General features: G+C 39.8%; 1 protein-coding gene across 1 annotated transcript in view; it reads right to left on the bottom strand.

Annotated features, from left to right (window-relative positions):
- GTF3C3 (general transcription factor IIIC subunit 3) overlaps positions 1-16,562 on the bottom strand; it is a 42,333-nt gene that overhangs the window by 24,119 nt on the left and 1,652 nt on the right. The window contains exons 3-6 of the mRNA XM_075530453.1: positions 8,586-8,773; positions 7,539-7,662; positions 1,403-1,594; positions 760-925 (exon numbers count right to left, since the gene is read on the bottom strand). Of these exons, the coding sequence (XP_075386568.1) occupies positions 760-925; positions 1,403-1,594; positions 7,539-7,662; positions 8,586-8,773 (670 nt within the window). The remainder of the gene's footprint in view (positions 1-759; positions 926-1,402; positions 1,595-7,538; positions 7,663-8,585; positions 8,774-16,562) is intronic.

Genomic DNA, 16,562 nt, shown 5'->3' with positions numbered 1-16,562 from the left:
TTCTCCTTTCTTCAAATTTCCACACGCTGTCTTTACCTTTAACAGGCAATGCTGCTTATTTATCAAGAAAATAGAATAAAAGTTGGTAGCACACTGCCTATTTTACCACATCTACTCATTTATTTGTACCTGTGGCCATGTCCTCTGCCTTCGTCCTTTACCAGGGGTGAATGATTAGTACACTTAAGATCCCAGATCACATTCTTCTAATGAACTTTAGGGTACTGTTCAAGTTGTTACCATTCTCTCATAGTCATTTAAAAATATTTCCACTTACATACAAATATATTGTAATTATTCCCAATTTAAAACAATTTCCTTATTCTTACAGACCACCTTAATATATTCTTATATACAATTTTCCAAGCAGTCTTGAAAACAGACCTGGGAAAATGATTTTTAGAAAGCACATCTATTTAGGTTTGTAAGGAGCCCTGGTGGCATAGTTGGTTATTCACTGGGCCATGAACCACAAGGTCAGCAGTTCAAACCCACTTGCCACTCTATGGAACAAAGATGAGGCTTTCTGCTCCCATAAAGATTTACAGCCTCAGAAACACACCAGGGCAGTTCTATTTTGTCCTATAAAGTCATCATGAGTCAGAATTGACTCAATCACACTGAGCTGAGTATGTAATACCAAGGGCAAGAACATGATATCCTAGCTTCCTGGAACATTAATGAAATATATATTCTACTTCAAACATATGCTTCGATTTAGAAATAAGTTTACTAATATGTATTTCACTACAAACTTACTTTGCCATATCTCTAGCCAACTGCATAAAACGTTCTCCATCAGATGGAGACAAAAAGTTTAGAATACGCCTATAACCATCCATTGCCATTTTATGATCCCCCATCTGCTCATAGAGGCTTGATCGCTCCCACAGGTAACGGACATTAGTAGGCTCATACTTAAGGGCTGGAAAGAACAAAAGAGCAGAAATTAGAACTGAATACAAAAACAAGCGAGGGCACTTGTGTGAGACCGAGTGTCTTTGCAGAATATTTCATACTTTAAATGAATTCTCCAATGGAATTAAGGGAAATATTCTATAATGAATCTGTCTTTACTGGTACACTTCACAAAGTTAGACTCAAGACCAAACAGAACCTAAGTGTCCTGAGCCGTCTTCTACATTACACTCTTGTCTGTTACCTTCAAGAAGAGTTTAAAGTTAACACTGATCTCAGAGGTGGTAGGAAATGTAAAGTACTGTTCATCCATCAAATTCTGCGCTCTAACGGCTCAGAATATATTGAGGTTGCAGTGCCGCAACAAGGATTTACTTCTGGCAGAACAACGATACTGTGTATCTTTAGTTTTACAGCTAATAGCAAGCACGGTTATTAAACAGCCTACATACATTATGTCAAGCTCAGTAGGAAAAAAAATTACCTTTTGAATAACAAAAAATCGCCTGCTTAATGTTATCTTGTTCCAGAGACATTTCTGCCAATCGAACCCATTCTTCTGTGTCACTAGGATTTAAATGTGCAGCAATCAACTCAAACTGTAATGATTTCTCCATGTCACCTTGGTCTTCATATATCATGGCAAGAGTTGAGAATGGCTCATAAGCCAGAGGAGCTGTAATGAATTAAAAAAACCAAAAACCCAGTTGATGCTAATAGTAATCATGTTGAAAAGAATACTTAAATAATTTGAAGAACACAATCAATGTCATTGTGAATACATAATATATGTTGAACATAAAATGCATATTCTTCTATGCATGTTTTCATGAGAAGTAGAAACGTGTCGCTGTTGTGAGGTGTTGAGGCAGTGTGACTCACAGCACCCCATGTCTAGCACAGCAAAACTCAGCCTGGCCTGGGCCACCCTCACCCTGTTCTTACTGAGGGCTTCCGCTTCATCAATGTCCTTCTCCAGGGACTAGTCTCTCCTGACGTTATACGACATGTCCAGAATCACCATCCTTGCCTTTAAGCAGCATTCTGGTTGGACTTCTTTCAAGAAAGCTGTTTTGTCAGTCCGCAGTCTAATCAATATTCTTCGCCAACGCCACAGTTTAAATGCATTGATTTTTTTTCTTCAATCTTCCTTATTCAGTGACCAACTTTCATGTGCATATGAGGTGATTGAAAAATATCAGGCGTGGGGTCACGAGCACCTTAGACATCCATGTAACACCCATGCCTTTCAGCACTGTGTAAAGGTCTGTGCAGCACACCGACTTCCATGAGCACCCACTAGAGAGCCAAGCAAACGGAAGTCCTCGGCAAACCTAATGCTGTTTCTGTGTGTTGTAATGTTACCTACTGGTCCAGTTATGAGGATTTTGGTTATCTTTACATTGAGTTGTAATCCACACTGAAGGCTGCAGTCCTTGATCTCCATCAGCAAGTGCTTCACGTCCTCCTCACTCTCAGCAAGCACAGTTGTGTCATCTGCATTAACTAAAGTTAATAAACCTTTCTCCAATCCTGATGCCTAACTCTTCTTCATATAATCCAGCTTCTCTGATTATTTTCTCAACACAGAGAAAAATTAATCAGAAATGAAAAACAAATTATATTTTCTGAGGAAAGAGGCTTGTTAAATGCCTTTCAGTTCTGACTCTTAGCAATCCTATGTGTAAAAGAATGAAGCACTGCCTGGTCCAACAGCAGTTTACGTCTACTGCTGCAGCCACTGTTGTCAACCATCTTGCTGAGGGTCTTCCTCTTCACTACTGACCTACTTTACAACTATGCTTCTCTTTTCCGGGGACTGGTCCCCTTCCTGATAACATGTCCTAAGTATGTACAATGACATCTCATCATCTGCAATGATATGGATCTCGTCCAAGACAAATCTATTCATTCTTCTGCAAGTCTATGATATATTCACTAATTTCTGCCAAAATCAGAATTCAAGACATCAAATCTTCAATGAGTTCCTTATTTATTGTCCAGCTTTAGCATGCATGAGATGACCTGAAAAACCATGGATTGAGCCAATATTTTAAAGAGGTCTTTTGCAGCAGTTTTGCCCAATGCACTGTTGTGTGGTTTCTGATCTGCTGTTTCCATGGGCATTGTTTGGGATCCAAGTAAAATCCTCTGCAACGTCAATCTTTTTTATCTTGATGTTTATTAGTCCAGTAGTGAGGATCTTGTTTTCTTTTATGTTATTAAAGTGTAAACCACACTGAAGGCTGCAGTCTTTGATCCACATCAATAAGTGCTTCAAGGTCTCGACACTTTCAGCACGCAAAGCTGAATCACTGGCATACTGCAGGTTGCAAATGGGTCTTCCTCTAATCCTGATTCCACATTCATCTTCATATAGACCCGTTTCTCCAATTATTTGCTCAGCATACGGACTGGGTAGGCATGATAAAAGATACAATGCTGAATTTTTAACCATCTAGTATTTCTTTTTTCTGTTTGAAAAAAAAAATCTATGGAGGTACAGCAAACTGAGTAGGGCTGCTAAACACAAGGACAGTTTTTAAAACCCACCAACCTCCCTGGGGGAGAAAGATGAGACTTTCTGGTCCCATAAAGACTAACAGCCTTGGAAAGCAAAAGGCATAGTTCTACTCTGTCATATAGGGCTGCTAAAAATCAGAATAGGCCAGATGGCAGTACATTTTGTTTTTTTTATTCATCTGTTCAAATATTTCCACAGTGAATATCCTTTAATAATAGCATTTACTCTTGGTCATACATCCCTCTTAAAATCACTGAACATGGACAATTCTTTTGATAAAGTGACTCTGTATTCCCTCCCTCTTCTGATACTTCTTCTGGTGGTCTTTCATCTTGAGAAATGCCAAAAACGTTCTTTTCCTTTGATTTCCTAACTCCAGGTCTCTTCATGTTTCGTTATATTTTTTGTTTTCTCAGCTCCCCGCACCCTGCCCACGGATCTCTTGTTTAGTTCTTTTACTTCATCATTTCTTCCGCTCCCTTCAGCTAGTCTTCATTAAAGTGGAAGTCTCACGCTGTCCTTTTCAATGACTTCTTTTCTTCCAGTGTGACATCGTTGTGCCATCACACAACTCATCTGCTCTTCAGTCACTAGTGTTCAATGACACTAATCTATTCCTGAGACTGCCTCTAATTTCAAGTGGGATCGCTCTCAAGATTGCATTTTGGCTCTTAGGACTTTAGTTTTCTTCAGCTTCAAGTTGAGGTAGCATATGACCAATTGTTGGTCTGCTCTGCACTCACCCCGATAATATCGAGCTTCTCTGAAGTCTCTTTCCAAAGATGTAGTTGATTTCTGTGTACTTATCTGGTACGGCCCATGTGTATACTTACTATTTATGTTGTTGAAAAATTTTATTTCCAGTGAATAGATGTTTGGCCTGACAAAATCCTACCATGTGACTGCCGAGGTTAGGTCTATCACCAAGGTGACATACTCCAACTACTGATTCTTCCTTGTTATTTCCAATTTTTACATTCCAATCACCAGCAATTACTAGTGCTTCTTGAAAGCATGTTTTGACAACGCTGGCACTTCAGCAAAGCTCACCTGTTCTTTATGACACTGAGTGCCACATTCCTCTTAGTCATAGTACATCAGTTGGCAGTTCATTTGAAATGGTCAATATTAGGCCATTTCTGCTCACTAATACCTACAACATTGACTTTTATGCCTTCTATTTATTTTTTGACAATTTCTTATTTTCCTGAATCCATACTTCATTCATTCCAGGCTCTAGCTAATTAAAGAGACATCTGCAGCCTTTTCTTCTCATTCTGAGTCATGCCACATCAGCACAAACAAGGTTCCAAACCCTTTACTTCATGCACGCAATGAGGAGAGCAGCCCTGCTAGTTCTGTCAGGGAAGCACTGGCCTGCTAGCTACAAGGTCTACAGTGCACACCCAACAGCAAGGCTGCAGGAGAAAGATGAAGCGACCTGCTCCTATAAAGATGTACAGCCTAGGAACCACCCAGACACGCTGTGAGCAGGACTGCCTGATGAACGTTCTGACAATGTTGGTGCTGCAGTGGGCTCCTTCGAGGAAGCGGTCTTGTCCAGTCATCTCATGAACGCCTTCTAACTGGAAAGGCTTATCTTCTATCACTGCACCAGACAACGTGCAGCTTCACCCACAAGGTTTTCAACTGGCCAATTAGTTTAAGTATATCTCCAGGTCCTTTTTCCAAATGTGTTTTGGTAAGAAGTTCCACTGACACATGTCTATCATGGGAGACCCTGGTGGTATTTGAAATACTGGTGGCATACCTGCCAGCACCACAGCACCACGTAAAGCATTGAAGTATGACAAACTGACAGACACGTTCTCCCAGTTCCGGACACTGGAAGTCCACATTTAAAATGTCAGCTCTAAAGGAAGGGCTTCTTCTCTCGGTAGCTTCTGGAAGAGGGCACCAGTAGTCTTCCAACCACTGTGGGGTTGGAATTCCTAGGACATCTCTAGGTGTCTTGGCATCAATCTTCCACTGAGTCCAGGAACTTCTCAGCACAAGGATCTTAGGTCCAAAAGACACACTCCACTCCTGGTTCTTCTTTCATGGAGGTAACATGGTCCCATGCTTCAAACTAAGGATCACTTAATAAGTAAGTCCTTTAAACTAGTCTAATAAGAATCATATAAACTACTTAATGGAATGTAGGGTCATTTACTAGATTATAAATTCCTTAATTTTATTTTGAAAAATTTATAGCATTTTCAAGCAGTATTTTCTCTAAGGAAAATATAATTTCTCCAAACCTTCCTTCCACTAAGCCTGAGCATAGCTCAGTAACTCAGAAATTTTATCCAGTGAACTTCAGCAACATCAACAGAATGCAATATTCAGTCTCCCACACCAAGCAGAATTAGCAGAATTGACATATGATACTTATGCAGCACCTAAACCCAGACATGTTAGTACATAATTAATCTCCATTTCTGAAATGATGTATCTAAAACATAGTTCATTCAAGATTACTAGGTGTTAAAATCAAAGGTAGCTGTCACACACACAAGAAAAGGAATAAGCGGCATGTTAAAAGTGTGGTTCTTTCCTTTTATCCCTACACAAATGGTTCAGTCACATTAGTTAGTTTTCACAATGCGTCAGTCAACATTCTCTTCAGTTACATTCTGGATGTTTGTTTTCAGTGCTATTGGTTGGTTAATTTTATTGCTGATGGGGTGTAAAAGAGAAAAATTGTGGTCTCTAAGTACCATAATAAATAATCCAGGCAACTATACACATTAAAAACCTTCTTTGATGGGTATGTTTTGTTGTATATATTTTCACCAAAATGCAAACAAAACTGAAAGAATCTTAGTCTAAATAAAACATCAAGATATATATATTAAACTACATTATGAGTCGGAATCAACTCAATGGAAGAGCATTTTTTTCTGTTGTTTTGTATATTCTGACGACAAAAGTCATGTGCAGGGCAAAATCTCAGGAAAGCAAAATAGTACTCGTCACATGCTCCAGGGACATTCTGCAGCTTTTCTTCAAGAGGCCCACAAGTTTACAGTTACTGGAGATGAGATGACACGTTAAGTAGTGTCTTTTACCAAAAGAATAGCATATTCTAGTAGGTTAAGATAATCTAACATTGTGTGATCTACAAAATGGAGGGGAAAAAAGAATGCTCTTTAAAGTAGTTTTAATAAAATGTTCGCCATATATAAGACTATAAAAAACTGAAACCTCTAAAATGACGCCAATTAAAAACAAAGAAAGATTTTTAAATAGCCTATAAGAGTTCAATGAACATTCACTAATGGGTCATTGTATCGTGCCCTGGGATTTTCATATTCTTGGTAAAAATCCTAACAACTGCACCAATAGGTAATATTAAGATAAATGGAGAAAAGACTGGAGTTGTTAAAGATTCCGTCTTGCTTGAATCCACAAGCAATGCTCATGGCAACAGCAATCAGAGATCAAACGAAACATTGCAGTAGGTAAATCTACTCAACAAGATCGCTATAAAGTCTTGGGAAGCAAAGATGCTACTCTGAGGACTAAGGTGTGCCTGACACAAGCCAGGGTAGTTGTGAAAACTGGACAATGAATAAGGAACGATGAAGAAGAATCTCTGCATCGGAATGATGGTACTGCAGAATACCGAAAACACCATGGACTGCTAAAAGAACAAACGAAGAAGAATGCAGCCAGAACGCTCCTTAGAGGCAAGGGTGGCAAGACTCCATCTCACCATGTACTGTGGACACACTGCCAGGAGAGACCAGTCCCTGGTCTGAAGTAGAGGAAGCGAGACCAAAGAGGAGGATCCCCCACAAAGGAGTGACCCCGAGGCTGCAACAATGGCCTCAAATAGAAGAAAAAGTGTGAGGACAGCCCAGGCGTGGGAGAGCTGCGCCCAGGACACACAGGGCTGCTACGAGTTGCAAAAACTCTCCAGCACCGAATAACAACAGCGCCTACCGAGTGAAAAGTGGCAAGTTAATAATATCACAACCATTTCAAGTTTCTGAATATATTTTCCAAATGTACAGTGAAGCTCCGTTCCACTAGCTTTAAAAGCCAGACTATTAACGTGCTATCATCAATATAAAGTCCCCACAGAACACACCTTGTCTGATGATTTCCATGCACATCACTATGGCTTCTTCACGCTCCCCTCGAGCAAAGCGAATGTTGGCTTCACCCATGAGGCCTCTCAGAGCTCGGGGGAGTTTACTCCGAGGCCTTTTCTCCTGCATGCAAGAAAACAGCATTTAGCTGAAAATATAAGAACTCTTAGATTTTAATCCGAACATCAAAAAATATAGGCTACAATGATACTAACATTTCCCTTAGGTCTTTCTCAGTCACTTAAGTTCAGAATCGAAGGCTTAAACGGCTGCAATTCAAGTCTATTCACTAACATGTAAGTCTATAATTCAGGAAAAATTGTAAGACTCAGATGCAAGAACAGTTATTTTCTGATAATCTCCAAAGAGGAATATCTCAGAAAACCTTAAAATTTATAAACAAACAAACATCCCTACAGTAGAAAGTTTAAAGCATAGTTACAAGAACATATATAAAAAAGCAACGACTAACATCTACATGGCGCAGTTCCGACGACAGGTGATTATCAACAAACAGAGGATGACCGCATCTGCCAAATTACATCGTCACATAACCGCCAAACCACTGAAAAGAACGACCTGGTCAAACTGACACACAGCCTTGGTCAGACTGCTGTTAATGAGTAAAATAGTTGAGTAGCTGTTTACTGTTGTTCTAAGTGCAACGTGTTGAGCGAAAGCTAGTCATTAGGTGAGGAGGGGCACTACAATAGTAGCAAAGACCTCTACGCTGCAAAACAGATTTGCTTGCGAGGAGAGTCACTATGATGTAATCTGATAAAGATCTTTGCTTTGTCCATTCAGAATGAACTTGGCTTAAAAAATATTGTAATAAAAATCTACAATACCTTTTGGTACATGTAAGAATGAGAATTTAAAAAAAGAGAATTTCACATTAAAAAAATCTCTTAAAGGAAACATAAGAAACTAGTAACAATGGTTGTTTTATGCAATTTCCTTTCGCATCGTTTTTCCTATAACTTAAGTTTCTAATTATTACGTCAATTTTTATACTATGTTTACAATAATCAAAACAAGTCAATTACTTTCATCATTTTCTTGGTTTCACGATTAAGAACCATCTCCAATACAAATACGTCGCCTGCAGTGGGTTGTTCAGATGTTTCTTCTTCCTCTTCCTCTTCATACTCTTCGTCCTCATCATCCTCATTTTCTCCAAGCATGGAAGCGAAGACCTTGTGAACTGACTTACTCACGCCGTCTGATGTTTCTCCTAAGCAGAGAGAGGTTGCCAGAGAGAAGAGAAAACAACATGCAGCAGTCAAAGGACAAGAGCAGTGCTCAAGGTTACTGAGTTCTTATCTACAGTAGAAAGCAGGAGTCCTCAAACGAAGGCCGTGGGTCACATGTGGCCCGCCGAGGACATTTATCCCGCCCACTGGGTGTTTTGCCCCGTTTTTTTTACTTCAAAATAAGATATGTGCAGTGTGCATAGGAATTTGTTCATAGTTTTTCTTTTTTAACTATAGTTGCCCTCCAACGGGTCTGAGGGACAGTGAACTGGCCCCTGTTTAAAAAGTTTGAAGACCCCTGGTATAAAACATACCACCAAACCAAACCAAACTCACTGCCATTTCAAGCAGATTCCGACTCCTATTGCCCCACTAGGGGGTCCTACCACAGCAGCACCAAATTTAGAAGTAAAAAAATAAGAACACCCCAAAGAAAGCTACCACATAGTATTTAAGCAGATATTAGCAATGCTTACACTCCCCACAACAAAAGGTACAAAAAATCCTTCCTATAAATGAGCCTACACAGTCCAAACCTGCGTTGTCCAAGGGTCAACTGTATTTTTTTCTATAGAAATCTAGGATGGATTCATCCTTTAGGCTTCATCCAAATAGACGAAATTAAGCAGAAAAATCAGAAGCGCATACCAGAAACAAGACATTCCTTTGTCATCAGATCAATGTGGACTCACAGGAACCCTATCTAGGGAATCTGAGACTATACGATTATACAGGAACAGACAGCTACATCTTTCTTCTGAGAGCAGTTGGTGGACTTGAACTGCTGACCATGTATTAAAGGCCCAAAACTCAACCCACAGTGCCGCCCACCTTCCTTAGGGAGCACACATAGTCACAATTGTTAGAGAGAAAAGATTAAATAGAAGTAGATACAAGAATTAAATAAACCTGGGAGTTCCAGATGAGTTCTGATGGCACAGTCAGATAAGCATTAGGTTGCTAAGCACAAAGTCAGCAGTTCAAAGCCACTTGGGGTTCTCTCAGAAGAAAGATAAAGTTTTCTGGTCCTGTAAAGATTTATATTCTTGGAAAGCCTACATAAAATCACTGTGAGTCAGAACTGAGTTGATGGGAGTAGGTTTGGCTTTTGGGGGGTTAGTGGTTACAGAACAGATATTCTGAACAGCACAAGAACTTCAGAGCCAGTGCTCTCACTTTATCTCCATTTAGTGCTTCTTAGCTGGGCCACCACGGACAGGTCCAGGTCGCTTAAACTCTCTTATCTCGGTTTCCGCATTTGTAAAGTGAGGTTACTGAAAATGCTTGCCTTATAAAGCTGCCCTGAGGAGAAAATGTGTGTTTATCATAGATTCTAGCAGGTAATTAAGCACTGGAGAAATGCTGTTTGTGTAAAGGAGCCTTGGTGGCAAAGTGGTTACATGGTGCACTGCAAAGTGGAAGGTCAGCAGCCACTCCCAGGGAGTGAGGCCTTCCACTCTTGTAAAGAGATGCAATCTTGGACACGCACAGCGGCGATCCTGCCTGACAGGTAGGCTCACAACTCAAGGGCAGTAAGTTTGGTTTCTAGCTTGGGTGGGGCTGCTGAGTAAGGTTTAGATGGCTAACAGCTGGGTTGGTGGTCCAAAACCCATCCATCAGTCACTGAGAGAGCACGATGAGGTAGTCTGACCCCATGAGGATTTACCAAGCCTTGGAAACCCGACAGAGGGCACGCTGAGTCAGAACCGACTTGATGGCAGGGTATTAAGGGGAGGATTGGAGCTGTGTCACAGTTCGGTGGTTGGCTGCTAATTAAAAGGCTGACAGTTCACTTGCACCGAGTGGTTCCACAGGAGAAAGTCCTAGAAATCTGCTCATGAAAACATGAAAGCAAGCTCCCTGCCATGGCGTTGACGTGGGCTCCTAGCAACACTGTAGGGCAGGGTAGCTTCCAAGACTGTAACTCTTTCTGGCAGTTAGCAGCCCAACTCATAACCACTCTGTCCCGAGTTCCTTCCTGAAAAGATAACAATATACAAAACTCTATGTCTCGGGGACACCAAAGTCAAATCAATTGGCATAACACAGATGAAAAGGGCAGCTTTTACCCAAGGAGAGGGGATTAGGAAACAAGGAAAAATAAAAACAGGAAACCCTGGGAGGAAGTGGGATAAACAATGGTACTCTGCGAGGATTTAAACTGATAAGCTCAAACAAAAATATATATAAATATGTATATGTTTTACATTATGGAATGTAAAACTGATGGTCTGCTTTATAAACCTTTGTCTAAGTCACAAAAGTTTTTTAAATAAATAAAATATAAGTTAATAATCAAAACCCTATAGGGCAGTTCTATCACATGGAATCACTGAGTCGAAGTTGACAGTGCAACACCTATTAACAACAACATTAGCATTAAAGAAGTATTATTTTTCAAGGATAAACACCATGATATATTTCTTTTTTTTTTACCATGATATATTTCATTTGAATTTTAGTTTATCATTAAAGTATAATGATTTTGTATACTGATAATAATCTTGAATGACCAAGAAAAGGTTGTGTCCTGCTTTTGTCCCGTTAAACAAGACACGGGACTTTTAGTAACACATTTTACAAAAGTTCCCAAAAACCATTAAAATTTTTAAATATATATTTTGTGCTCAAAAAACCTATATACTTTAATGTACCACATGAATGCAAGATGTTAATAGATGCCCCAAGACTATAAACTGTTTCCTTTCGAGATGCCCGACATTCTTTTTTTAATTTAATCATTTTACTGGGGACTCATACAATTCTTATCACAATCCATACATACATCCATGTGTCAAAAACATATGTACATTTGTTGCCATCATCATTCTCAAAATATTTGCCTTCCACTTGAGCCCTTAATACCTGCTGCTCATTTTCCCCCTCCCTCCCCCCTCCCCCTCCCTCATGAACCCTTCATCATTCACATATTATTATTTTGTCATATATTACACTGTCCGATGTCTCCTCCTACCTTCTTCTCTGCTGTCCCTCCCCCAGGGAGGAGGCTATATATAGATTCTTATAATCAGTTCCCCCTTTCTACCCCACATTCTCTCCACCCTCCAGGCATTGCCACTCTCACCACTGGTCCTGAAGGAGTCTTCTGTCCTGGATTCCCTGTGCTTCCAGTTGCTCTCTGTACCTATGTACATCCTCTGGTCTAGCCAGATTTGTAAAGTAGAATTGGGACCATGATAGTGGGGGTTGGAAACATTTAAGACCTAGAGGAGCGTTATATGTTCATCATTGCTTCCCTGCACCCTGACTGGTTCATCTCCTCCCCACAACCCTTCAGTAAGAGGTGGCTGGTTGGTTGTCAATGGGCTTTGAGTCTCCACTCTGCACTCACCCACATTTTCAATGATATGATTCTTTTGTACCTTGATGCTTGATACCTGATCCCTTCGACAGCACATGGTCACACAGGCTGGTGTGTTCTTCCATGTAGGCTTTGTTGCTTCTGAACTAGATGGCCACTTGTTTGTCTTCGCGCCTTTAAGACCCCAGATGCTATATCTTTTGATAGCTGGGCACCATCAGCTTTCTTCACCACATTTGCTTATGCTCATGTTTGTCTTCATAGATCGTATCAGGGAGGTGGGCACCCATTGATATGATTTTTAGTTCTTTGATGTCTGATAACTGGTCCCTTCTACACCTTGTGGTCAGACAGGCTAGTGATACACAACATTCTTCACAGGCCACAATGAAGGGTCCAATTTGGAAAATCCACTTAGCTAACTTGAATTTACCTAAAGTCACGTGGTAGCAGGCTAAAGGAACTGAAATATTCCCTGGGACTTAAAGCTGAAGTGCCCTAGTGTGAAAAGAAGCAGATGACTGCTATTCCAAGGTTATAGATTTGAAGGTCATTGATGGAGGTCGTTGGACCTGGGGGGCTTGCTCTGAGAGTGCCCAATGAATGATAGCTCAAGACTACCATCTATTTGTTATTTCCATGCTGTTTTATGACATGTCTTAGTCTAGCAGGCATGGTTCTGCCTTTGTGAATGAACATTACTGAAGGTTTTGCTCTGTCTCCAACCCTCATTGTTTGCATAGACACTGTCCATTCACTTGAATTTTTTATCCAAACATGTTAATAACCCATGTAGTTTGGTCTAAAAAGCTGTCCTATACATGTCAACTTTCCTTTGGTAAACAGTATTTGAAATTCTTTTTCTTTTGATTAAAAGATCACTTTATTGGGAGCTCTCACAGCAATTCTTACATCAATTGTATCAAGCATATTTCTACATATGTTACTATTATTTTCTAGACATTTACTGTCTATTGAACCCTTGGTGTCTGCTCCTCTTTTTTCCCTCCCTCCCCACACTACTTGTGAGCCCTTGAAAAATTATAAATGATTATTTTCATATCTTACACCGACCGCGGTTATGTGTGGATCATCAGGATTGGTTTGCCCTTCCTCCCCTTCTCTCCCTCCCTTCCCCCTACCCTTCTGGTATCGCTACTCCCATTCCTGCTCCTGGATTCCACGTGGTGTGAGTTCTTATCTCTTATCTAGTCCAGCCAGAACTGAAAAGCAGGACTGGGTCATGATAGTGGGGGGGTGAGGAAGCCCCAAGGAACCAAAAGAATGTGTTTCATTAGTGCTTTAATGAGCCCTGGTTGCGTCATCCCTTCCTTGTGAGGTGATGACCCATTGTCTACAGATGGGTTTTGGGTCTCTGCTCCAACCCTCCTCACTCTGAACAATGTTTGTTTGTTTGTTTGTTTGTTTGTTTGTTTGTTTGTTTTGGGTCTTCTGATGCCTGCTACCCAATCCTGATGACACCTCATGATCACACAGGCTAGTGTGCTTCTTCCATGTTTGTTGCTTCTCTGCTAGATGGCCACTTATTTAATTTCAAGTCTTTAAGACCCCAGACACTATATCATTTGATAGCTGGGCACCATCCACTTTCTTCACATTTGCTTATGTACCCATTTTGTCTTCAGCAATTGTGCCCGGTGAGTATCACAGAATCATGCCTTGTTAGAATAAAGTGTTCTTGCATTGAGAGGGTACAAGCAGAGGCCTGAAGTCCATCCACTACCTCAATGTATCGCCATGTAGCTAGGTCAATACCTCTATTTTTATGAATTAATGTATTTACATATGTATACACACATGCTTATGGAATTCTTAATGTTGGCTAAATTAATGATACTACCAATAGAATTGCTATATGCTGAATGAGAATATTCCCTAAAAAAGGATAATAAATGTCCCCTAAGTGGACCAGGGACATGTATGATGAACCACAGACACATGAATGGATTTTGAGCTCCAACTTAATCACAGCACTACTCTAGAATAATTTGTTTCTATTACATGACCCTACATAATACCTGCCCTCATGAAGAGATCACTTAAGATAAGGGTGACAGAGCAAAATGTGGTGAAGAAATCAGATGGTACCCGGCCATCAGAAAGAATTACATCTGGAGTCTTAAAGACTTGTCTTAAAACAAGCAGTCATTTAAGTGAGGTGACAGCTGAGTCCACATGAATAAAAGCACACCAGTCTGTATGGTCCAAGGATTGTAAATAATAAAACCCAAGACTGGAGATGGCAACAGTATTAGAGCTGAAATTCTGATCACTTAGTTTATAGAAAGTTAGGGATGAAGTGAAAGTCCAAAAGCCACTTGTAGGGTCCCCATTTGGATTAAGCCTCAGTGAATCCCATCCGGCCACTGACCAGGTATGTGAATATCCTTCCTACAAGAAAGATAGCATAGGAAAGTGGACTAATACAGATGCAGTTAGGTTAAAATTTTACACTTCAAGGGCATTTATAGAGGTCTAGATACAGATATGTGCATATGTAAATATATATAACAAGGGGGAAATAGGTCTATGTGCATATATTTATAGGTTTAGTATTAAGGTAGCAGATGAACATTGATTAGGCCTCTACTCAAGTACTCCCTCGATGCAAGAACACTTTGTTCTATTAAACTGGCATTCCATGATGCTCACCTTCCCAACAAGATCGCTGAAGACAAAGCGGGTGCATAAAAAAATGTGGTGAAGAAAGCTGATGGTGCCCGACTATCAAAAGATACAGTGTCTAGAGTCTTAAAGGTTTGAAGATAAATAAGCAGCATGTAGCTGAGAAGCAATAAAGCCCACATGGAAGACACACACCAGCCTGGGTGATCAGGAGGTGTTGAAGGGATGAGGTATCAAGCATCAAATAACAAACAACTATTATCATTGTGAATGAGGGGAAGTGCGGAGTGGAGACCCAAAGTCCATCTGTAGGCAACTGGACATCCCCTTAAAGAGGGTCACGGGGGGGGGGGGGGGGGGGGACAAGCCAGTCAGAGGGCTGTATAGCAATGATGAAACATACAACTTTCCTCTAGTTCTTTAATGCTTCCTCCCCCATTATCATGATCCCAATTCTACCTTACAAATCAGACCAGACCAGAGGATGTACACTGGTATAGATAAGAATTGGAAACACAGGGAATCGAGGACAGATAAATCCCTCAGGACCAATAATGAGAGTAGCAATACCAGGAGGGAAGAGGAAGGTGGGGTAGAAAGGGGGAACTGATCACAAGGATCTACATGTAATCCCTTCCCTGGGCGGCAGACAACATAAAAGTGAGTGAAGGGAGATGTTGGACAGTGTTAAGGCATGACAAAATAATAATGATTTATAAATTATCAAGGGTTCATGAGGGAGGGAGGGGAAAAATTGAGGAGCTGATACCAAGGGCTCAAGTAGAGATCAAATAATTTGAGAATGATGATGGCAACAAATGTACAAATGTGCTTGACACAATGATGTATATATGGATTGTGATAAAATAAAAAGTTAAAGTCCCATTATAGCAAATACATTTATACATTTGATATATGATTTATAAAATAAAGTTATACCAGCCACCAATAAAATTTTTTCAATAAAATTATTTTAAAAATAAAAAATAAAATTTCCTACTTTATATGTTGTCTTGTTTAAATCATTTAAAATTTATCCTAGCTTTTATTATTTTCTGTTATCTTCTCAACTGAGGTTTTCCTGTTTTTGTTATTTTAATGAGTTTTTATTAATTTTACTTTTCTTTTTTGTTTTTCACTATATTAAATCTATACAGAAAATACTGAATTAATACTTTTGTGTATTTATGGCAGGGGAGATGAAGAGGAAATGAGGTAATAATAGTAAGTACAAAAAAACAATAATAAGTGCAAGAAAGAATAAAATGTTCTAAAATTGATTATAGTGATGATCATATAACTTTTTAATATATTCAAACTATTGGACTGTACATCATGTAAATCATGTCAATAAAATTGTTAAAATTGTTTTCATTTTTTTAAAGGAAAAGTTAAATTTCCAGAGTGACAGAAATGGGACTTCATACAGACTGCAAAATCCCTCCTCTTATGGAAAAATAAATATGTAAACCATGCATTTGGTGTATCATTCAAAAGGTACAATACAAGGACAGTTGAAAAAAATACCCTTAAAAAAAGTCAAAATTTACACAAGTATACTTTTCTCAGATTGGAAGTCATACAAGTAACCATCCTCCTAATCAACAACTCAATTATGTATTGGATTCCTATTATATCAAGTACTCTGCTCATAGGTGCACATACTACACGTGGTTCAAGTGTGCAGACCCGCTGTCACTGTCCACTTCATATTCTTAGCACATGGTATAAGGAACCCTGAGTCAGCTGTCAGGTAAGCAACAGGCTGCTGCTACCTGCAAGGTCAGTGGTGGCTCAAACAA

The sequence above is a fragment of the Tenrec ecaudatus genome, chromosome 13, assembly GCF_050624435.1.
Source record: "Tenrec ecaudatus isolate mTenEca1 chromosome 13, mTenEca1.hap1, whole genome shotgun sequence".
NCBI lineage: Eukaryota > Metazoa > Chordata > Mammalia > Afrosoricida > Tenrecidae > Tenrec > Tenrec ecaudatus.
Note: the sequence above shows the minus strand (reverse complement) of the source record. Positions and strands in the feature narration are given on the sequence as shown.